Genomic DNA, 23,530 nt, shown 5'->3' with positions numbered 1-23,530 from the left:
GTGCCAGTTAGCACACAAACAGCAAGGTTATTGGTGCAGTTTCGAAAGATAATGATAAAACAGATGGCAACATAAACACAACCTGTTTAAACAAGGAATGATATCCAAGTTATTGTGATACTATCACAAAGTATTAAAACATTGTTTTCTTAACTATTTCTAGACATAGCTGGCTATATGTAAATCAGTTATGAAAAATATTGTGGACATATCACACCACACTAAATATTTCAACTGTATGCTTGTTTTATTTATATGACTACAGCAGTACATCTCAAATCAGAACAACCAGGTTGTATCAAGTCATCTACAGGTGTACACACAGATCCACAAATCACACTCTCAGAGGTGTGTATTGTTCACAGAATGAACCAAAACAACACAAAAGCAACAGAAGTACACATATTGTAACAAATGCTTCAATTAATTCCATCTTTTTACTGGGAAGCCACCTAATTTTGGGTCTTGATTGGTTTGTCCTGTTCTGATTTGTAGACAGCTCCCTCTCTCTCTTGTCATACAGCCATGTAACACAAAAGCAATTATTTTTGCTAATGTTAGTTTGTTTTAAAACTCTGCCACAAGTATCAGTAAAGTGACAACACAATCTGGGAGGGAATGTTTGAACAATCAGGCAAATGGCCCCGTTCCCAGAAACACATTTAACCCTTAAATACCTCATCTACAACTGACCTGCGCTGTTATTGCTTATTTACTTTCCAACACAACAACAACACTGCCACAAGTGTGATGTGTGGCTGGAAAACCAACATTCACCATGGCCCGCCAAGACACGCAAATGTTTCTCCTACATCTGTTCATGGGTGTCCAACACATTGTCTATGATTATATGTTTAATTAAGGGCATGCCGTCAGCATTCAGCTGCCACCACAGGCACTCTTTGGCTTTCAGTGAACTTGTACTGGGTTATACCCCTAAGAGCACTGGAGGCTAGAAGCAGAACTGAAATCTAAGCTCTGGCCTCTGTGAGCATTCCTGATAAAATGTTATTCTGCCAAACATATCTATATTTGTTCCCTTCACTGACAATTTTGTGTATACCAGTGTAACTTTACAGATTTTGAAAAGTGAATAATTTAAAGACGTCATTAACCAAGTTAGTTTTAGGTTGTCAAAAAAATACAATTTCAACTGACACCTTCAGTAAAATCAAGTACATTGTGTGAATGTATACAATCAATTCATTGAAAAAGTAAGCATTATATCTTCATACATATTATAGCCTTTTCTATAAATTTGGGTTTAGAAACCCTTACAGAAATTTCAGGTGTCTGGCGAACAGTTGCTGCAAATTTGCGTCAAGGCCATCTTTTCCCATGCAAATTAGGTTTCTGGCAAACAGTTGCAGTTAATTTTTGGCAATATTACAGCAAATTTGTAGCAATGTCATATGCAAATGAGGTTTGTCACCAGAAGTTCACTGAAAGTTTGCCATTATTGGCTAAGTGTGGTGGCAAATCACTAGCAAACACATTCGCCTCTAGTGGCAAACTTCTCATTGTTGCCAGAACTTTACTGGAAATTTGGCTGTAGCAACCAACATGGGCAAACTTCTGGCAATATTATCTAGGGAACTCATTTGTTTCCCACAAATCACCCATACGTTTGCTGGAAATCTGCCGCAAATATTTAAATTTTGTAAGGAAAGAGACATTTCTTATGAGGAGTAACAGATTGATCTATAGAAAGGTTGATAATAATTTTGAGCCTTTCATTGATAGTTACTAAAAGTGGATGAATGATGAACTGTACCAATTATTTGTTTGGTCAGCCCTATCCTAACAATTAAGTAATTTCTGTAATTAACGGCAAACTATCAGTTCCATTTGGTAACAAATGTCATACAGGGCATAACAAAAAGTAAATGCAAAATCCTACATTTAATGATGTTGAAATGCTTTTTCAGTATTTGAATTTGCAGAATTTTGCAGAATTAATGAGATTTTAAAATCAAAAGACGAATGTTTATGACCTTGCTTTTAATGCATGTGGAGAAATGTTAAAATACAATAACTTTACCACTGTGAGAAGTATCCCAAGTTTGAAAACCCTAATTCAGAAAGTCTTCCAGAGCAAAAATAAAGTTGTGTATAGTTTTACTAACAGACAGATATGGAGCCATAAAAGTTTAATTGGTATAATTGGCAGAATATCATTTTAATGACTTCATAGCATATTTTTTATAAGGCCAAGTACAACAATTATTTCATAATGTACATCTGATGGTGGACTGTTTTTGCACAGAACCTCAATAAATTAGTAACTAAGATGAAAAGGCTGTCTAGGTGGGCACTTAAGTATGTTCAATCCAATATTTCTCACGATTATTTTTAACTAATAAAAATGGATGCCGGTTTGTAGACACAAAGCATCCAGTGCAGCATATGCAGTACTCCAATACTTTAAATTGCCTTTTTCAAGCTTTTTAGAGACTGAAGGCCAGAAATTACTGGTCCATAAGAAAAAATATTGAATTTTCTTCTGAGAAACGTTCCATTAGAACAGTTCTGGGGTATAGTATACAATGCTTTTCTGAGAGAAATGTAAAAAATCTAATGGCAAAAATGTTACCACCTAATGAAAATATGCCTTTAAAGTCAATATCTTTACTAAATGAACAACTGGGTTGTCAACTAGGAATTGACAAGAAGCAAATTACATGCAGACAGAGCTGTCATTTTTTGTTCTCTCCCATAACTTACACGCTTATGAAACCACGCTTGCTCTTGGTAATGTGGGTCCCCCCAGCAAGGAGGACATTGCCAACAGGGGAAAACAGAACATGGCTGCTCACCCTAAGGCATGGACAACACTCAGGTCTGAGATGGGCACAACTATCATTATCCCACAACAATGTGGGATGCCTTAGTCATGCCCTGGGTCCTGTGTGGGCCCTTCTCGGGCTGACATGTTCTCTCTCTCTCTCTCTCTCTCTCTCTCTCTCTCTCTCTCTCTCTCTTTCTTTCCTGCTTATGAGCCTGATATTCTCACTGATGAATCAATCCCTCTGTCCGTGTGCGTGGCACTTGGACTCTGTGCTATGCTCTTCTAACTCTCTTTCTCATGATCCTCCTTATAAAGCATCTCCCTCTTCAGCCGAACAGGCACATCTGTCTCCATGGATCCCCCCTCCCCCAGTGGGCAGACTACTCCACAGCGCCCTATCTTCCCTGGGTCACTGTGGCAGTCACCCCGGTCGTTATTAGGGATCCTCTGTGGCGACTTAATGCATCCTCAAGAAATGCCACCATCCTCTCACAATCCTCCTAGAGATGGAACAGGGACAGTAAAGGGACAAAATCACTGACAAGAAAATAAGATACAATCCATGTACAAAATACATACAAAATCTTGCAATTAATGACTAACTGTGACCTGATTGTGATCTGATAACTCCTCACATGTCTGGTACTCAACAGCGTAGCGTTAATTATGCCATTGACATAATTTCTGAGTTCTGTTCTAAGTTTCTGACAGCAGCAATTCAGTCTATTGAATTAAAACTGATGTTGAGAGGCCATATTTACCATTTGAATCAACCTCAGGTTTACTTACCTCACTGATGAAGGCATAGTGAACCAGCTCATTGACCAGGTCTCTGGAGCTGTCAGCTGGGAACACAAAATTATCAAATGGAAATTACATGTAAAGAATACCCATTTACGACATACTTTATGACCTTCAAAGCATGATTAACACGTCAAATAACTCACTTGGCAGGATATCACAGCTGAGTTGTCGATGTAATTTGTCCTCCATTTTGAGAAACAGGGAAAGCTGAGAGATGATGGAAACATTTAATACAGATAAACCAGGCCTGAACTAAACACACAAGCTTCAAATAAGCCATCTCAACTTACATGAGTTTTGGTCCCTTCGTCATTAGATTCCAGGTTGCAGTGCATCTGCACCACCTAGACAGGAAAGCACACACTCCGATAAACCACACACAATCAGGGTTGCTGTCTGGGCTCTGCTCCAAGGTTGCTAAGCAACAAGTTCCAGTTCAAACATATCAGAGCAAAGCCTCTAGTGTCAGAAAAACCTGTGTCAGTACTGTGTCAGTACTGTCAGTACGCACCTTCCTGCTCTCGGTCTCCTGGGGCTCAGGAGTCGGGGTTTTTGAGGTCTCCACCTGTTCCTGGGACATGGAGAGGGCGCGAGGCACAGGGTGGGGTTTAGTGGAAGCAAAATTCATCAAGGGGTAAATCCCGTTTCTGTGGACGACAGAGGATACAGTCCGCACACTACATACACAAGTGGTGTACAACCCATAGGAGAAAGAGCGGCAGCTCTCTCACTTCCTGCAAGTAACAAACGTCTAAGAGATGCTGTGCAATGACTTAAGTCTCATTTACATAAATAAAAGTGTTTTATAATGCAGTGCCAGGATAGACTTCCTCTTCCATTTAATTTCCTGATAGACCCTGAGGTAGCATCACTTGAAGAACAGGAAGTGATAGTGGGTATTTAATGTGTCCCGAGTCACTCACTTCACATCCTCAAGGAATTTATCAAGTTCCAGCGAAGACACGTGAGAGTACCTACAGGTGAGACAGAGACAGAAAATGGAAGGGCTCCAAGTAACTTATCTGTCAGATATTTTAAATATACAACAGTATCAGAGGAGAAGAAGAAGATAAAGAACAAATCGATGAGGAAGACATTCCTTACTTCAACTGCACTCCAGGTCGGTCTCCATGGGAAATCTCAGCCATGACAGAATTTGGGTCTATTGACTTTGTCTTCTCCTCCAAACAGTTCTCAGGGAGCAGGTCTTTGGGAGGCAAATATGAATACAATGAATCTTCAATAGAGAACACCTATGAAAGGCATACATGATGTGTGAATTCCTGTTCAATGTGGTTGAATGTGAAAACTAATTCCCATTCACTGGCAATATACAATTTAGAAAATGTGATGGGCAATGAAAAGGTCTCAAAAAAGTGCAATTAATACAAGTGCATGAGTGTGTAGCTCTCAGCATGACTGAATGACTCATGGGTCCCCAACTATGTCCCCATCCCTGACCCTGTGGCTGGCCGTAGCCATGGTCAGGGGCCTCTCACTCACACTGGTTGCTGATGAGGCAGTGGGCGGCCAGCAGTTTGAGGGAGTGGACTTCAAACAGCACACGGTGGAACAGCAGGTCATGGGCTGTGGGCCTGTCGGTGGCTTCATGTCTCACACACGACTGCGTGAACTCCTGCCAGTGAGGACAGGGGACCGGGAGAAGAAGAGGGGTTTGGATGAAACACCAGGCACATACTAAATTGTACGCAGTCAACAGTGTTTACAGTGACTGAATGAGGAATCATACTCTCATAAGGGGGTCCTCTAGCGATTGACCAGCATTAGTTATGGCCTCCTTGGACACAACAGCATCTCCATTAGCTTGGATTTCCAGCACAGCCATCTGTAAACATAGTGCATATTCAAAGTTCTGAAGAGGAAATGTGTGTAATAAATCATATTCTCTTTCTCTGCCAGTCTCTCTCTCTCTCTCTCTGTCTGTGTGTGTCTGTGTGTGTGTGTGTGTGTATTGCAGGCTATTAGATAGCTCAGCCAGGGAAAGGAGAATGTCCAGACTTTTGGTGATGATGCAAGTGATGAGTCCCAGCTGTCCCTGTCTAAAATAATTCTGTGCTCGCACACACACATGCACGCACACACACACACACACACACACACACACACACACACACACACACACACAGTACCTGTAATGCCTTTAGTGGTCCAACAGAGGGCAGTGCTTACCTCCAAAGCACAGATCCCAAAGGAAAAAATGTCGATGGCGTAGTCATCCTCCCCCGCTAAAGAAGACAGAGAAGGCAGAGGAGTAGGAGAACAAGAGCGATTACAGACTGCAGGTATGAGCAATGCAAAAGATTAACAACATGGACAGAACAACAGGAATCTGGGGGATCATATGTAAATTATTAAACCCTGGAGTAGCCATGGTAGGCACACCAATCAACAGACAGCACAGATTAACTGACTAAAATAAAATACAGTCCAGACCACAAGAGGATGACACAGACATGAAGACATAAAAACTGTAGCAGGTTAACAAGAGATTGAGACTGACAGACGGATTGACAGACTTGTCACAGCCCAGTAAGAGAAGCAGACATGCAGTCAGAAGTAATGATACGGGCAGAGGACACACAAGGATAAGGAACGCAACAGAGAAGCAGACAGATGGACAGAATATCAGGGAGGAGCCTCACAGAGGAGATAACAGAAGAATGACTCTTTGCCGAAAGATAGACTAGAACAGGGACATGCGCACAAAACAGGCAGCAGGGCGGTTCAGGAGGCCAGACATTACAACGAAGACAGACTCACAGACAGACACCCTGGCACTCACAGCCATATTCCGGGGAGAAGAAATGCAGGTTGCGCTTCTCGTCGCGCTGGTGTCGCATCTTCCCATGGACACTGGCCTCCGGGATGACTGCCAGAGAAGAGGAGGACGGCGGACATTACACTTACACTTTGTGAATAGTCTGGTCACTCACGATTGGAAAACCTTTTCAACACTAACATGGTGGTGGCCGTAGACATAGCTTAACTTTTGAAATCATTGGTCCAGCCTTACCAATCACATTGATCAGGGATTCATAACATTACTTACCTACTTCACCTACTTACACTTTAGAAACCGACAATAAACAGCAGTCAGGAAACAATGTATGTGGGCCTACTTTTGCTGTAAAATAAATTACACATTCTTCCGAATGCAATTTTGGATATTTGCAGGCCTTGCTACTACTGTTTACCACAGCCACTTTCGATTTTGAAACTAGCGTCATCCCCTCTCGTCGCTGATTTGGCATAATCTGTCGACCGATGGAAATGTTAGTGAACTATGGTGTTCCAGACTAGAATCTCCCTGAACGGAGATCTAGGTGGAAGTGGCCAGGCTACATTACATACCGTAAATCCTCAAATTGTGGCCGTATTTCATGGTTCACTATTAAGTTTCATGTAGGCTAGTTGAAAAAGTGTCGGGATTTCCACCTGCTGTTTTTTGCGAGACAAGGCGGATGCTTTCATTCATTCATTGAACGTGCGCTGTGCCGTAATGGAAACCTTATTGCGTAGCCAGGTAGCCTAAATTGAGTTATTTTTTTAATTATGCATGATTTACTTTTTATTAAATTCGTAGGCTGGAATGCCTCGCAGCAACAATTGTGTTTAAATGTAGTACTACTTCAGCCTCTGGCAAGCTCAGACGGGGACGGCAAGCGACTGGTAGCTTGACAGCCACGTGTTGGAGACTCATGGTGAAGGACAACGACTTTTCATTGGCAACAGTATTAAATCAACCAACAAGATAAAATATTAAAGAGTTAAATCGAAACAATGACTTCTAGTGCTCATATTGTGCATCCTCTTGTATTTGGGGGCCGGCCTTTATTTGTCAGAATCGACCATGCCCCCGGCTATTATCCGAGGCCCGCCTATAAATTGAATCCTGGCCATAATTAGAGGATTTATGGTACAGACACAGGCAAAATCAAAACATCTACACAGGCTTGAGTTTTCAGTTTGACCCAAAAGAAGAAGTTTTTAATTTAAAGGAGAAATTCCGCTAGTTTTCACATAGATCTCTGTGAGCTCCCATGTACATGCCCCTAGAGTGTAGCGCTGTAGCTGCCTGGCTGCATTAGCTGCTGGCTGTAGCAACTCGAGTTAGGTAACAATTGTTTTTTTTTTTTTTTGTACCAACAGACCTCGACAAAAGGAGATTTATGTGAAAACTCGCCTGATTTCTACTATAAGCCCAGTGTGCATTGTATTGACTCTACGGTCCAGCCATGCACCATCCTGGGCTCCAACCTACAAACTTATGAGTGTGCTAGCAAGGTGGCTAAAACCAAAGGGTACTAGCTTCTGTCGTTAACACACACTCTCAAGGTTTTGGGAGGGTTTGGTTTTACTCACTGCACAGCACTCTTCCGGCTGGCTACCGTTACATAGGCTACTGTCATGTCTCCATGCACACATGGTGAACTAATTCTTACCATTCACAAACAGCCGATGCCACACTACAAAAGAAGAAAAACAAAACACAAAACTGAGTTCATGTTAATGTTACCTGTTTTGAAATGTTTATGACAAAGGTGTCACATGAGGATTTGTACTCATTTGTGTTTGTGAATTCTCACTCATGTTTGAAGTGTACTGGCTCTGATTTAAGTTTGCTGCAGAGATGTTATTGATGGTCTTACATAAAATATCCAAGTACAAACACCCACAGTACACAACAAAGAGATTCTCTAAAAAGTTGAAGAGAACTGTTAAAAGCAGACCCTGAGAGGAATGTCTGTAAGTCACCTGAGCCAATCTTGAGAAGCCCATTGTGCTGAATGAAAATGGTGTCACAAGTCAAGTTGCCATGGATAATTGGGGGATCACATGAGTGGAGGTAGCTGGTAGAGATAGAGACATGTGTAAACATCACTGGAAGACATGCACTTTCATGCTAGCAACTTGTACATTCTTTTGAGGTTTTACACTAATGTTTATAGCTACACTGAAGTGTAAAAGACCACATGCACAAGTAGTATGTGGCATCTATATTAATACAAATAGCATATAGACAGTGTGGAAAAACTCACAGTTAGTGTCCATTCTTACCGTGGGCAATTATCCCACCACTTCTTGACATACTGTAATTACACAAGCTAATGCCCACTCAACCAATCAGGAGAGCTCAAGATTCACCTACACACCTGTCCATCATTTTAGACTGCACTACACAGCATATGTATGGGCCTTTTCAGCTGCTAAAAAACCTCTGCCAGAATGGGCCTACTGCTGCTTTGATAAACGGGTGCTCTCTCCTGAGTCCTCTCCACTGAGGTCCCTCTGTGTGAGGTCAGGCCCTTGCTGCAGGGGCGTCTGGTTCTTCTGTGTGAATACCTGATGACTGTGTCTCACCTGAGGGCTGACAGAATCTGAGTGCACCACCGCTTCCACGCCTGAAACACAAACACACCCATGTCACTGCACTGCAAATAGCATCACACTATTTTTGTCTGCCTATTTTACTGGACCCAGTTTTTCCCCAAAGTACTGGAAAACTACAAGCACTGATGACCATCCTAAAATTTTAAAATGCCAACATGTAACATTACTGAAATTAGGGTTAGGGATGAATTATATTAATCTGGGTGTGTGTGTGTTTAACCTATAGCCTGGGATATGACATTTGTGGCAGCCTCAGTGTCTGTGCCCCATTGTTTGCCCACGTTTGAAGCCTGGCTCTACAAGTGGACTACAAAAGAGTCAGGCCAGAAGCTAAAGATTGTTCTGATGCTGTGACTGACCTTTACATTCATGGTCTTGTGATTTTTCTTGGTTTTCTTGAGAAACTGTTTCAGGCTGCCCGAGGACATATACTCTGTGATAAACACAACCTGTGACACACAAAGACAATAATTATTGGAAAGGAAAAACAACATTCTTGGATTTTGCAGTGTGCTGATCTTGGCGTGTGCTGAGACATGTGGTGTTTGTGTGTGTGTGTGTGTGTGTGTGTGTGTGTGTGTGTGTGTGTGTGTGTGTATGTGTGTGCATTCATCTCAGTCTCACTCGAGCATGGTTATCTTTCGTGTCCAGCCAGTACTTGTGGAACTTGACTATGTTGGGGTGTTCCACTTGCATTAGGTTCTCAAACATCTCTTTAATCTTGTCCTGATGGAGACAACATGCAGCATCATAGAATAATCACGCCTCATAGTTCATAAAGAAGCCTTGTTATTTATAAACACACACACACACACACACACACACACACACACACACACATACACACACACACACACACACACACCTCCAGAGCCTTGAGGACCTTCCTGTCTGAGAAGAACACCTCATTCCAAACCACCTCCACTCCCTCCTCGGTATCCATGGCGAGGAAGGCACTCTCCGAGCCTGGGACATTACCCTGGCTCACCTGCAGAGGGAAACATAAAAGAAAGGTTTTTGGGGCTGACAGGAGGTGTAGGTGTGAGCATGCCTGTTTCGTGTCGGGGTGGCATACTCAGGAAAGTGAACATCATAATAGTTGTAGATAATAGTGCGCAATTCTCAGCTTAAAGCTATTAGGGCCTGTGTCCAACAATCACGTTTTTTGCACCGACGACAGCTATTTTCTATACAAATCCTATGAAGTTCAGCGTCCTCCGTAGCAAAAAGCCCTCGACGCTGACCCTTTTTTTCCGCAGTGCTCAGAGCGCTGACAGTTTAAATCTGTTCAACTTTTAGAACAGCGCTGGCCTCGTCAATGTCACTTCTCTCTCGACGACCAATCAAAACTTCATAACCTAGCAACAATAAACACTTGATAAAGTGTTCTGAAAATGAGGTTGAGGGCGCTGTCAAAAAACGCGACTGGTGGACACAGGGCCCTAAAAACTGCAGATGCCATAACTGCTTCTGTGCCAAGATGAATCTTGAAATAGAATATGAATGGCAATGAATGAGAAGGAAAGGGGGCCAGAGAGACAGCAGAATTGGGTACACTAAGAGAGACAGGGAACCACTGGGAGCTGGTGTGTCTGTGTCTGTGTGAGTCCCGCATCTGGGTCTGTCAGACACATAACGCCCAGGGCCTTATTCTACACGCCTGAGCTGAGCGCACATTACAGAGTCACACACACACACCAGACACACACACACACACACACACACACAAGTCCGCGCGCACACACACACACACACACACACACACACACACACACACACACACACACACGCACACACACACACACACACACACACACGTCTGCACCAGCCTGGATGCATATACAGGGACATGCTGAATGAACTCAGGAGTATCCACACATATCCACACATGGGACTCAGGACATTTAAGGCTAAACAACTAAAAGGCACATTTAACACAACGCTACATTATGTACTCATCTAAAGACATGCTGGTTATCACCCATTTTCATCTGTCTAATCAACAGAGAACATGCTCAGGCACTCACGACTATCTGTTTGTCGAGCCGCCTAGCTGCACATTTACTGTTGTGTTTCTTAAACATTTTCTCAGAAATGTTCTATACATACTGTGCCACCAAATTCTTGCCAATTGAACTGATATATGCCAACATGGCAACCTCACAAGAAATCTCGGGATGGCTTCCCTCAAATGTCATAACGCCTATGCTCAGGTAGGTGAATGGCACCAACGCCTGTGTCACCTATGTGTGTAGAGACAAGGAGCTGACATGTCAAAGTTTTACCGTCAGCAAACTAGAGCCTGCTGTGTATCTGATGCCAGACTGGCTCTTGCCTCAGTGTGAGGTAGGTTTCATTCAGTCTGGATGAGGTAATCCTTGGCCTCACCACTCACCACAGTTATAAACCTGCTCCAGGATGATAATCAGATTATAGGTTTTACAGAACCGGGACACAGACTGTCTGATACGCAGTTGGGCGTGACAATGCAGGGAGCGCCGTGATGCTCCTCTTAACCCATTTACTCCTAAAATGCCTGCTAAAAACGCCTAGAATCCTATGGCATTCTAGACTAAATAACCTTATTTCCTGAGGGTTTTCTGAAAAAATACTAAGAATTGTCAACGTCTACCAAAACCTTTATATCTTAGCCTCTGTACACCTAGAAACATTAAAATAAAAAGCATGCTGCGCTATGCAGCAACCAGCGGGAGATTCAATGTTGCGTCGTGCAGCATCCAGCACGAATGGGTTAATGGCGTGGAAGATGAAACCACTTCCACCGCTCTCTGTGTGCCAATGCCAGAGCAGCACCTTGTCCACGTGAGGTGTGTGTGTGTGTGTGTGTGTGTGTGTGTGTGTATGTGTGTGTGTGTGAATGAGATGAGTGCTGGTGACTGTTGGTATGGCTACCAGAAAAACAAGCAACAGTTCACAATCCCTTTGGATTGCACAACAGATGATTTATGTTGTTGACAACGGGCTAAATGGTGGATGACAAAAGAATTGTATAAATGTTACATTCAGCTGTAGAGTGAGAGTTGAGAGGAGGCACTGTTTAACAAGTCGTACTAATTTTGTAAGAGTTATATTGCTATTTCTTGTCTCATTATGTGTTTTTCCCTGAATACATGTCACAATCTCCAAGGAATATGTACTCTTATGGGCCAGACCCAAGATACCAGAGTTTATCTAAGGTAGTTCACCCTTCAATCTGTCTGTACAGTGAAAAGACAGGACAGAAACACACTAAGCTACAGTATAAGAGGACTTTCTCCTATCGCTCTTTATCCCATTTGAGACCCAGCCATCTGTCTGGATTACCCACAATGCACTGCCTGGGGATACCCTCGTGGCTACGTTTGTGTTTTTAATCAGGGGTCTAGAGTTTAGAGAGCTAAGAGCTAAGAGAGGTGTTTTGGTGAGAACAGAATATTATGGGATACTGAGCAACTGTGAACTGTTGTGACAAAATACTCTGTTATCTGGAGATAAATAAAAGCTATAATGTTCATAATTTAAACTTAAAACAAGTGGATTGCCCTTTCCAGTGTAGAAGAGCATTTGTTTTCTCCCTTCACAACGAGATTGGTAAATATCAAATTCATCAGTCTTGCGAGTGCACTGCATGAGTAAGTACTACACTAGTATTACAACAATAGGGAAAGTAAATAAATCTCCTGATTTTGGTCAAATTAACTCATTTTGGCAGAGATTGCTCTTTGCCACTTAAATTATTGTTTTTCTGTCCACTGCCTTCTGACATGCTCAGAAGTGAGAGTGCACTGCTAGTGAAAGGATACTCCACCTGTTCTAAGCTACTTATCTGAATGCCATAATTGTTAACTTGTGATTCAACGTATTTACAGCTATAATAACAGCTACACTTTTTTAAAGCATCATCCCACATGATCCCATTTCCAGAGTTTCTCAATGCCTTTTTGTCTAACGACAGAGACAGTTATGCTTAACACTGCCATATTCTCAGATCGTGTGGAAGGAGCTGGGGGGGGGGGGTGAAGGCTGACTGAGGCTGCCACTGCCACCACCACACTCTCTCTCACCAGAGTGGAGGGCTGCTGAGACAAAAGCAGCGTGTGGGGCGTCTCTCTGCTGGGAAGACATCAGGCCTGGTTCCAGCGCAGAGCCAACTCCCCGTGCTGAGTTAGCCTGCTCCGGCGATACAGGCAGAGGAGGACGTTATCTCACTGACTCACAACCCTCGAGCTGCCCATGCACCTTCCGCCACTGCAGACGCACTCTGAGAGGGCTCCGGGAAAGCAGCCACGAAAGCACTTAGTGGCAAATCGAGCATGTGGTCAGTTTATTGCCAATATCCCGACACGGAGACAAGAGAGGGCAATAAAGGGAAAATAAAGGAAGAGTGAGCTTGGGGAGGATGGGAAGATGGAGAGAATCCCAGGGAGAACTATGGAGGCTTTGTAGAGCCAGGCATTTAGAGACAACATGGGAGATATAAAGCCACACTTGTTCATCACTTTTTTGCATTACCCACTGAATCTTTATAGTGCCTCATTATAAAACCCTTTCCATGACACAATGCATCTAAGTTTAGAGCCTGCCTCTAGAGCCTGAAGATTTCACAGACCAAGTAATCAGGGTTTCAACCAGGTTCAGATTATTATTCAAGACCGATAGGCCTCTAGTCCCAGCTGCAACGTTCCTTATCGCCACTTCACCCGGCCTGTGACACAAATCCGTAGAGAGGAGAGGCAGATTAAATGGGAAATATAATCCAGTGTGTGTGACGAGCTTTTACATGTGCCCATTATGTGCCATCTGATAGGGCCGCGTGGCTCAGCATGTCACTATGCTCATCTCCTCAAAAGCAGCAGGCTCCATGCCACAAACCCTGTGTCCCTGCGCCGACCTCTTCTGAACCGACGCTTCAGCCAGATGCTGTCTGTTGACGGGGAAACAACATCAGCCTCGACTATGTTATTGTTCTGGGATGATTCTCTATGGACAAGCTCTATTCTAAAATACAACGCACCAATGGGTACCTTTTCCTATGAAGAAGACTAGCCTTCAGCGGCATATCACATCACACTTGGTCATTACCTCTGAGGCCTCCTGGCAACGACCAGGCATGTCTTGTTTCCCACAGGTCTGTAGCATAATTGCAATTGTGGGGTCTCAGAACACATTCCAGCCATGGAGAATGTGGAGCTAATGGACCCCTTGATAAGAATCACTTATATTTGCTGAAATCATATTTCTGCAAAATGCCTTTACTTAACACTCCTACCTATCCAAGCAGCCTGCTCAAAAAAAGCCCTGAGTTGGAAAATCTGGATACCTTTTTGCCATGTCTGGCAAAATACACAAAGGGTGGTTGCATTTAGTGAGGTCATGTTTTCCTTAAGGTCAGACATGCAGAGGGAGGTTTGCTTGTGAACCAATGGCTGTCTCAGAATGAGTCTACTTTTAGTATTCTTTTGGCCTCATGTAAATGGTCGATTCACATGACCAGTGTACCTATTTGTAATGAGGGATATACAGCTGTGGGCATTACTCTGATACCATCAGGCAGGCTAAATCCATAGACAGACACTACCTCTTCATACTTCATACTTTTCTAAGTTTCTACATATTTTTCTACTTTTCTTCATACTTCATACTACTTCATACTACTTTATACTTTTCACACCACATAAAAAATTTAAGGAGTAGTAAATAAAGCCTACTGCTGTTTTTTAACATTTCTTCATCACAGAGTACAGCTGCTTAGTCATATTGCAATTAATTACTCATACTATTAACTTTTTCGAAGTAGTTTATTTGGTTTATCAGTGATTCAGTATGAAGTAGTTTACTCGAAAAAAAGACTTTTCTTAAGACTTCCGGAGGGCCCAGTCTTCAGACTGACCTTCACACAAAAGGTGCTACTAAGCAGGGTGTGATTAGAATTGAAATGACTGGTCTTACATAACAACAGGGATTTTTCAAGCTGCACTTATCTTTGAAACAATAAAAGCTTGCTTTGATGTTGATGGCACTGGAGTGTGCAATATTTACCTGTTATACACAGTATCTTTATCAGTATACAATTGCAGATTAACCTTGCATGCATAAAAGCATGCTGTATGTTTCTACATTCTATGAATGCATAAACTCGGTTCACTGCATAGACTAATATGACTATGACAGAATTATAAACATAAAATAATCTCTCTGCTCATTAAGCAATTATCAAAAACAGCATAGTATAGCATAACAAAATATCCATCAAAGGACCAAAAATAAAACATCCCATAACAGCTACATTTTATTGAATCTTAGAATCTTAACCAAAAAAGATAATGTACAGAATTTACTTTTAATTACCACATGAAATACTAGATGTTATGTCACCTGACAAAGCAATCTAGTGAACAACAAGGTTATTTTATCAGCCCAAATGTTTATACAGCACTCAAAGTTAATTAACATGACGTTAATCACAATTACACCCGCACAAATTCTGCAATGCAATATTTACACATACCGTAACACCGCCGGTGTCAGCTTGACCCCACAACTCAGCTCAAGGTCTTATCTGGAACAATGATTTTATTGAACTCATAAAAGTCAAGTCAAACTCAAAGAGTATCTTCAGAGTTTGTGGCTAAAGGCTCTGTAACTCCCTCTATGCTATCAGCTTCGTAAGCTTCAGGGTAAATGGCTAAACACACGTGGAAATCATTCAGGAGACCAGGCCTCACAGACTCTAAACCATTCACGTGGACCCAACGCTGAGAAATATACCACCTCCTCAGCATATGATAAGGTGAAGAGTGGAAATGCCATAAGTTTTATCAGAGTGGCGAGCTAAGGATATTGATTAGCTGTCCATGTTCATCTGGAAAACAAAGCCGAAACTAGCACTACAGCCGAGCCGTTCAGCTATTCTTCCTGTAAGCGTATGAACAGAAAGAAAATAGGATCTTAATATAACTACCACTTTTTATTGAAATTGCATAAAGACGGAACACTGCCCAAGCATAGTTATATAGTTATCCAGCTCAAAAGTCCTCAAACATAATATCTAAACACAGAACTTGTGGATTACACAGTTAAGCGATACAAGAAAGGCGTCAATGGGCTGCAATTCTATGTTCAAGATGGAATGTATCATATATATGCTTATATATATACATACATGCATACTGCTGTTTCTATAACCCATTCCATCTTGAGACCTGAAAGTATTGTCACACTGTTAGAAGCTTTTATACACAACAGGCCCAAATCTGGTCCAAACAATCAACATATTGTGGAGAGAAGGATATTTTGGTGAGGGGAAAACACATCCCCTTTACTGCTGCCTTTTCTATAGCCTTTGCACCCTGTAACAATGTTGGCAGAGGACAAAAAGGACAAAAATGGGCCAAGCTGGCCGAGTACAATGAAGTGCTCAGAAAGTGGTCATATTTGGTTGGTGAATACTACCTACTTCCAGGAAAGTGGATTTATGCTGAAGCGAGACGGCTCCACAACACTTTCAGTTAATGTGGACGACTGATTTGGAAGTGTTTGTTTTCTATGGGCCTAAAACTGGCACACGTCCCATGCTTTTAAAGGAACATCTGGACTTGCTTTGTTCCCAGAGGGAAATAATAGGAGCTGGCATATAGGGGCTTTATTGAGGTCTACTATAAAGGCCTGGTAATTGCTGTCCGTTCCTCAACAACTTCAGTCCTGTGAAAGGTAAAGGGAGGGGAGGTGGGGGGACCTTATGGTTTCACAGCTACTGACACAAGTGTTGGCTTTATTTTCTGATACAAAAATATGCTAACCCCTTGAATATCAAACCTTTAAACTTTAATTAACCTTACAATAACAGAATGAATGAACCAATATAAAACTGTTCTTTTAAGATACCGCTATACAATAAACACTATTTTCCTCAACAACTTCAGTCCTGTGAAAGTTTAAGGGAGGGGGACCTTGTGGTTTCACAGCTACTGACACATTGTTGGCTTTATTTTCTGATACACAAATATGTTAACCCCTTGAATATCAAACCTTTAAACTTTAATTAAACTTACCAACACATGTGAATGAACCAATATAAAATGGTTCTTTTTAATAGATATCACTATACAATAAACACTATTTTGACCTTTAACATTTGTGAATTTGTCCACTTGTGAATTTCCAATGGTGTGGCATGTCATCTTAATTCCCAACGTCACTGTTAAATCCAGAAGAATGTTGTAAAACTTTATATAATTGGATTTAATTGTATAATATGGGGGCGGGGGGGGGGTAGTTCATGCCACAGAATAAAACCAAGCCACAATAAGTATTAATTAATGAGACTAAGGAATATCTTCATGAGAAAAAAAAAGATTATCTACTTCTGATAGCAGGCAATCGAGAATACTACCACAGCCATGTGGTTCAGTGGTTAACACACTTGCATTCGGCCGGAGCGGCCGGTGTTCGACTCCCTACTGGTGCTTATAAAGTTCAGACTAGTATATGCCTTCAGTACCTAGAACATTTTGGGCAGCTGTGGCCCACTGGTTAGCACTGGACTTGTAACCGGAGGGTTGCTGGTTCAAGCCCCGACCAGTGGGCTGCGGCTGAAGTGCCCTTGAGCAAGGTACCTAACTCCTCCCCGAGCGCCGCCGTTGTAGCAGGCAGCTCACTGCGCCGGGATTAGTGTGTGCTTCACCTCACTGTGTGCTGTTTGTGTTTCACTAATTCACCGATTGGGTTAAATGCAGAGACCATATTTCCCTCACGGGATCAAAAAAGTATATATACTTATACTTATACGCTTTGAACACAGAGCTCCAGGGAAATATAGAGAAAACAAGTTTGATGAAGGAGCGAGTAGAATAAGAAACAGAAAATGTATACTAAGCTGGTGGTAAGTGTATTAAGCTGGGTGAAAGCTGAATCACAATTTTAATTGACGTCAGCCCGATCTTCAGAGCGCTTTTTATGCCATCTCTCCTTTTGTTAAGGCTATTCTCTGACAGACACATTTCCAAGTTCCTGGTATTTGTCAGCGTTTTTAAAGACTCCAAAGACCTTCAAGGTGATGTGGCGTGGTGATGTTCGAAACCTCTTCAAAAGCTGTGATGAAGACCAGAAGTGGTCGAAACATGTTGGCTGTTTTAATGACTTTATTATATTATAACATTTATTATATATATATATATTTAGAGACTTCCTTCCTCATTGTTACTAAATTTGGAGTGCCTTGATTCCTGCATTGGTTCAAGACATAATATTTCATTGGATGCTTTTGGATTTGGACAGTCTGGGGATTTATTTGGGTTAAGGGTTTACATTTACTTGAAGTGAGATTATATCAAGCACTCTCCATAAAATACTGATTGGACCATACAGTCCCAGTAAACACGTAATAGGAATATACTGGTACTCTCAGTTTCATACTTATGAATGACTTCAGAGAAAGTAGTGATTAATGCCAACATCAAACTTTTTTGTGCCTGACCTATTTTTTGCTTCCCCCCTCCATATAACCCACTGTTTAGTCTAAACAAGGACTGCGTTGGACGTCCTCAAACAAAAGCACAAGAACTCCACCACAGTTCCTATTATGCTAAAATACAGCAGAATGTGACAGAGTGTGACATGGAAGTGGACAAGGTTAAAGGTCACTTCCTTGCACACAGACCTCTTAATCCTCCATCTTCACCTGTGGTAGCAATATTAGTGAAAATTATGCAAAGATGTCAAAATAATACAACTGAACTAGCATAGTTGAATCATTAAAACAATATAAATTAAAAAGAGAAGTTTGCAATGCCCTCAGCAGTTAAAAATGGGAACTTCCTATGAGAACTTGCTATATACTCTGTCTATTGATATTGTGAAGTGAATTGTGTTTTGACAAACATGTAACAGTAATAATAAGAGCAAGAAGAGACATTATTTATTTGATATTTGCTACTGCCTACTGATTTTTGTCATCTGTGTCTGCAATATTCACTACAATTTCCTAATCAAATGGTATGCCTATTATCACTGATGCCTCTTAATGTCTGTGTGGTGACTACACCAGAGTGAAATGAATCTTGGTATGAATCTAATGTGAATCTGTATGTCTGTCTATGGTAAATCCTCAGAGTAATTGAATACTGATATGTGTTGCAGTGCCATTGGTTCTTCTTTAGTCTTGCTGTTTGCTGGAAAAACAACAACAAAAACAACCAAAATTACAACTAGGGGGATCATGGACTCATAGCGTGTCCTGGCAACAGTATTCACACTTGTGCACCTGCCAGCTTCTATTCTTAGTTTTAGAGAACCACCCACTCTCTCTTCTGTGCTGCTTCTTATGGTAAAACTGTCCAACCCAGTCACACAAGAGTCCAAGTGTCCAGGACTCAGGTGAACCAGGACAGAACCTGTCTATTGTTTTTGGCATCATCAGTCTAAAACTATAATAATTAATTCCTATGGTACTACCACTATCCAGTGCATGAAAATCAGTATAAAAAAGTGAACAAAGAGATTAAAGTAATTAAAGTATACAAAATTACAGATGTTTGTTTTCACTGTATTCTGTGGTCTTCAAGTCTGGTAAAATATTCCGGCCTACATTTAATTTGTGAGGCAATGTTTCAATTTTTCTCAGTGTGGTCCTAAGGCAATTAGAGGCCATAGAAGAGGGTCATAAACGTTGTGACATTGGGCTTTAACATGTTTGCTGACAGCTTTACAGCTATCTCTCCTGTAATTGCACACGGAAGACCATTCAAGGGTCACACAGGGGAAAGAGTATATCTTCAGTGATTTACAAAATGTAGAGTGTTGATGAAATATGTTTCATGTCTTTTTAATTCTAAAGTCACGCTTTAACTAATAGAGTGTCAGTGATTTGAGTCGAATTTCGCCTGCTGATGTTATAGCATTTAAAATAGTCCACATAAGAATATTAAAATACATGAAAAAACTTGATTAATATAAATAATTACATTCATTTGTCTATTGTTTCCAATTTCCATAGATTACCACAAACCATGTGAGAGCTGTATCAGAGGTCAATCCAGGCTAACCTATTTCATTATTTAGTTAAATACTCTGGAAATAATCAATGACTGCTTCTGGGACAAAATGAGTCCATACTCCTAATTGTTATTGCATAACAGTGAAAGACGCTTTGAGTGACAGGCAGCGATTATGGTTTTGCCCTACTGTAAAGTGCAAACATACAAACAGGTGGCCTGCAGCAGTGTCACTTGTCCTTGTGTCCCCCTGGGGGAAATCTGAGTGGGTGCCATTCCACACAGGACAGCTGCCATCCAGGGAGTCGACTCTGGCATCAACACACTCATTAGACTGCAAAGTGCACATCAGTAAAGAGATCCCCTACAGCACAACTGCACTGGCAGTTGTTTATATGTGTGTGTGTGTCTGTCTCTGTGTGTGGCTATTTATACAGTATGGCTCTTTATAACTAGGTATTAGACTAACTAGAAACTTGCTAATATCAGAGTTTAAGAAATATTAAAAAATGCACAAATAATTTAGCAATTTGTTCAATTAGCTACATTTAGTTTGTTTCAACGTAAACCTGAGAGTTCAGCTACTTAAAGCTAGTGGTCCCATGTTCTCTTTTGGTTACAATGGCAGGCCTGTTGTGTAGTGCAGCAGCACACATGCAAGGAGCAAAGGTCACAAGACGAAGGCCGTTCGGTTCCCTTCACAGTTCCAATGAATATCAGCACTTCAGAGGGGCAAAGCAAACACAACGCAAAAGTTCACCATGCACTGTTTGCATTTGTTCTGAAACATGTCTAACAGTCGTCCTGACTAGAAAATGGGATTTTCAGTAGCTATCTGTGGTCAGCCACATGTTTCTTCACCTGGGATGGGTTTTTAGCTCGCTGGAACACTGAATTACAATGTCTTCACCCCTTTTCCTGGCTTTACCTCTTGAGCCCAGGTTCACTAACCCAGTACTAAAAGGATTCACTTCCTCACCAATGATTTCACAAGAGAGCGAACTAGTACTGTCTGACAATACCCAGTAGGGTCAGCTGAAGGGATGAGAGAGGTTAGGTGAGGTGAGTTTTTTTTTTATTTTTTAAAGCTGTACATTCATCAAACATTTTGCAGTATTTATTTCATTTTGTTACTACTTACTGAGTGCAAGTTTCTTTGTCATGCCATTTTATGTGGGAAAACTCACCTCACTCAAGGGCATTTGGCCTACTCAGTACCAAACATAGACTCATGTTCACATTTGTATGGACCTTGTTAGGGATAATCACTGGCAATTGGGCACTTCACAAGGCCAATACATTTTCCATGTTAACAAAGGTGAAACAAGTCTACCATCAGTCTACCAAGGTTGGGTAATCTTGAAAGTTAGTCTTGATTTAGGATTTTCCCTCAAAGAACATTATCATTGTCTGTGTCTAGTATTTTAACATATTTGATCTGATGACATAGCACACAGGACAGATGTTGGTCTGTGGATGTAGGCCTAATACATGCCTTGTGGGTACAGCAGAGTTTTAGGTTTAGTCCTACTGACATGCACATTTACAGCTGCTATAATCTGTCAGTTGTTACCTTTCTAGGCAAAGTCACTAGTAAGTGCAATTTGTGTTTGGATGGCAGGATTATTAATGTGTTCGGAGCTTTCCTCATCAATATCAACTGAAAAAGGCAGTGAACGTGATTGCTGTACCCAAATAGTTGTTTTCCACAGTAATATCAGAGTATGGATATTCATAGGATTTGGCTATGACCATAAACCCTAAAACCTCTGAAGAGCACCTATGACTTATGGTAGGCTGGTAGGCTGCCTATATAGGGGACCACAGCTTAGTTGCCCTACGTCTGAAAATGACTGGATACTGCGTGTTACTGACTGTGACTGTTGAAATCATAATTTAATATTGAACATTACTGTTGTGAGCATCTGTAGAGCGCGTCCCACAAATGTTTTCGTGGCGAAGAAACACACTTGACGAGTAATCAATGAATGGAAAAACACCAGAGGGGGAGGGGCGGTGCTGTGCCTGTCGGTCTAAAGAATTATTCTGTTGATATGACGAGTGCGTGTTGCAGAAAGATAACCTTCATCTAATCTAGTCTTTTAGTACACCACGACCAGAATATTCTGCTTTTACATCGATATTATGGCGCACACCTACATTAATGTCGGTTTGGTACAAAAATGAACAGACTGTTGATCTGAATAAAATATACTAGCATTTGAAGTTAATAAAATTGTCTCGTAGAAGAAATGATAGGCTAGCTAATTGTGATTGACAAACAGGACAGGGCTCTCATGAACTCATGGTGCACCTGCTGCAAGAACATTGATAATTGGTGAAAGCATCCTTCACGAACAGAATACATTTTTTTAGAAACACCCGACCCATTAATCGTAATATGTTCACTAGATAGGTCAGCGCGCAACAATTTTCCCTAGGTGTGTTCGCGGTTTGGTTACCACCAGCATCGACATGGACGGAGCGTCGTCCGTCCGACCCCGCCCCTCAGCCGGTAACAACAAACGGTGGCTTGATATATGACAGCCGGTTGCTATCCACTTGAATATAAAACCACCCCGTGTAGCCTCTCATTGTCAATACGAGACCTGACTTATGAGTATTTCGGAATTGTACCCATGCACGGCCAGACCGTAGCCTAGACTGTAATGCTATGCTGCACACAATCAAGGTCTAGACTAATAACAAACAAAGCATAATCAGTCTTACCTTATCCTTTCTTTTTTGCCAGCGTCCACATGGGCTCTCTTCCAGGATTTCACTTTCATCCTCACTCTCTTCTTCCTTGCCCTCAGAGCCTGAATTCCTCTCGGGTACTGACATAGTCATTGTATTCCTTCCGAATATTTTTTCTCTAGGCTTCTCCAATAACTTGGCGTCGTCGCAGACAAGCTTCTCAACTTGCTCAGCCTAAAGGCAGAATCGCTGTAGAGACCAACTGAAAGCCTACAGTATGCCCCCAGTAATGACGCGCCTGCATCAATGCAATTTCAGTGGTAACGTAGCCTACGCTCTATCATATACAGGTAAGGTTACCGATAAAGATCTACAAACACGACTTTGCAATAAAGTGCATTAGGCCTATACGTTACGCGACTGCTGGTTTCAGAGGAGATGGGAAGTAACCGTCTAGAACTACAGTTAAAAACAATTGGGTGAATTTAAAATGACAAATACGAAAAAAATGCGAAATACCTAGCAATACGAGAGACGCTCTTCTCAGTGGTAAAAAGAAGACAGTATTCCATTTCTCAAATATCTCATAAAGATTCTATTTTCCATCCTTGCGCAGAGACGTTGTCAATAACCTGCTATTGTAATACACATCACTGTGGCTGAGTTATGCTCGGAGCTTGAAAAGCTATCTGTTGGCGCAAGAAGACTACCGTAAATGACTGTAAGTGGGCGCAATCTAAAAAATGAAGTGTATAAATATATGCCTTGAGTTATATAATATGTTCTACTCTCATTTTTAGGTAAAGCTATGCAAACAAAAAACGACATGTTAAATCAA

The 23,530-nt window shown here is 41.6% G+C and overlaps 1 protein-coding gene across 1 annotated transcript; it reads right to left on the bottom strand.

The window, feature by feature from the left end:
* Positions 1-228: 228 nt before the first annotated feature.
* LOC143131111 (nuclear receptor-binding protein 2-like) lies at positions 229-23,300 on the bottom strand. The gene is made up of 18 exons (XM_076290507.1): positions 22,726-23,300; positions 9,870-9,992; positions 9,629-9,730; positions 9,364-9,453; positions 8,975-9,015; positions 8,369-8,463; positions 8,056-8,079; positions 6,396-6,482; positions 5,783-5,838; positions 5,343-5,438; positions 5,096-5,228; positions 4,697-4,799; positions 4,516-4,566; positions 4,104-4,239; positions 3,883-3,936; positions 3,736-3,799; positions 3,578-3,633; positions 229-3,288 (listed from the first exon to the last, which is right to left on the bottom strand). The coding sequence occupies exons 1-18, from the start codon at positions 22,843-22,845 to the stop codon at positions 3,184-3,186; spliced, it is 1,536 nt and encodes a 511-aa protein (XP_076146622.1). The 5' UTR covers positions 22,846-23,300; the 3' UTR covers positions 229-3,183.
* Positions 23,301-23,530: the final 230 nt, after the last annotated feature.

The sequence above is a fragment of the Alosa pseudoharengus genome, unplaced genomic scaffold, assembly GCF_046254945.1.
Source record: "Alosa pseudoharengus isolate Yale_2024_CS ecotype anadromous, Long Island Sound unplaced genomic scaffold, YU_APseudo_1.1 YU_APseudo_1.1_scf_18, whole genome shotgun sequence".
Taxonomy (NCBI): Eukaryota; Metazoa; Chordata; class Actinopteri; order Clupeiformes; family Clupeidae; genus Alosa; species Alosa pseudoharengus.
This window is presented reverse-complemented; position numbering and strand designations above follow the sequence as displayed.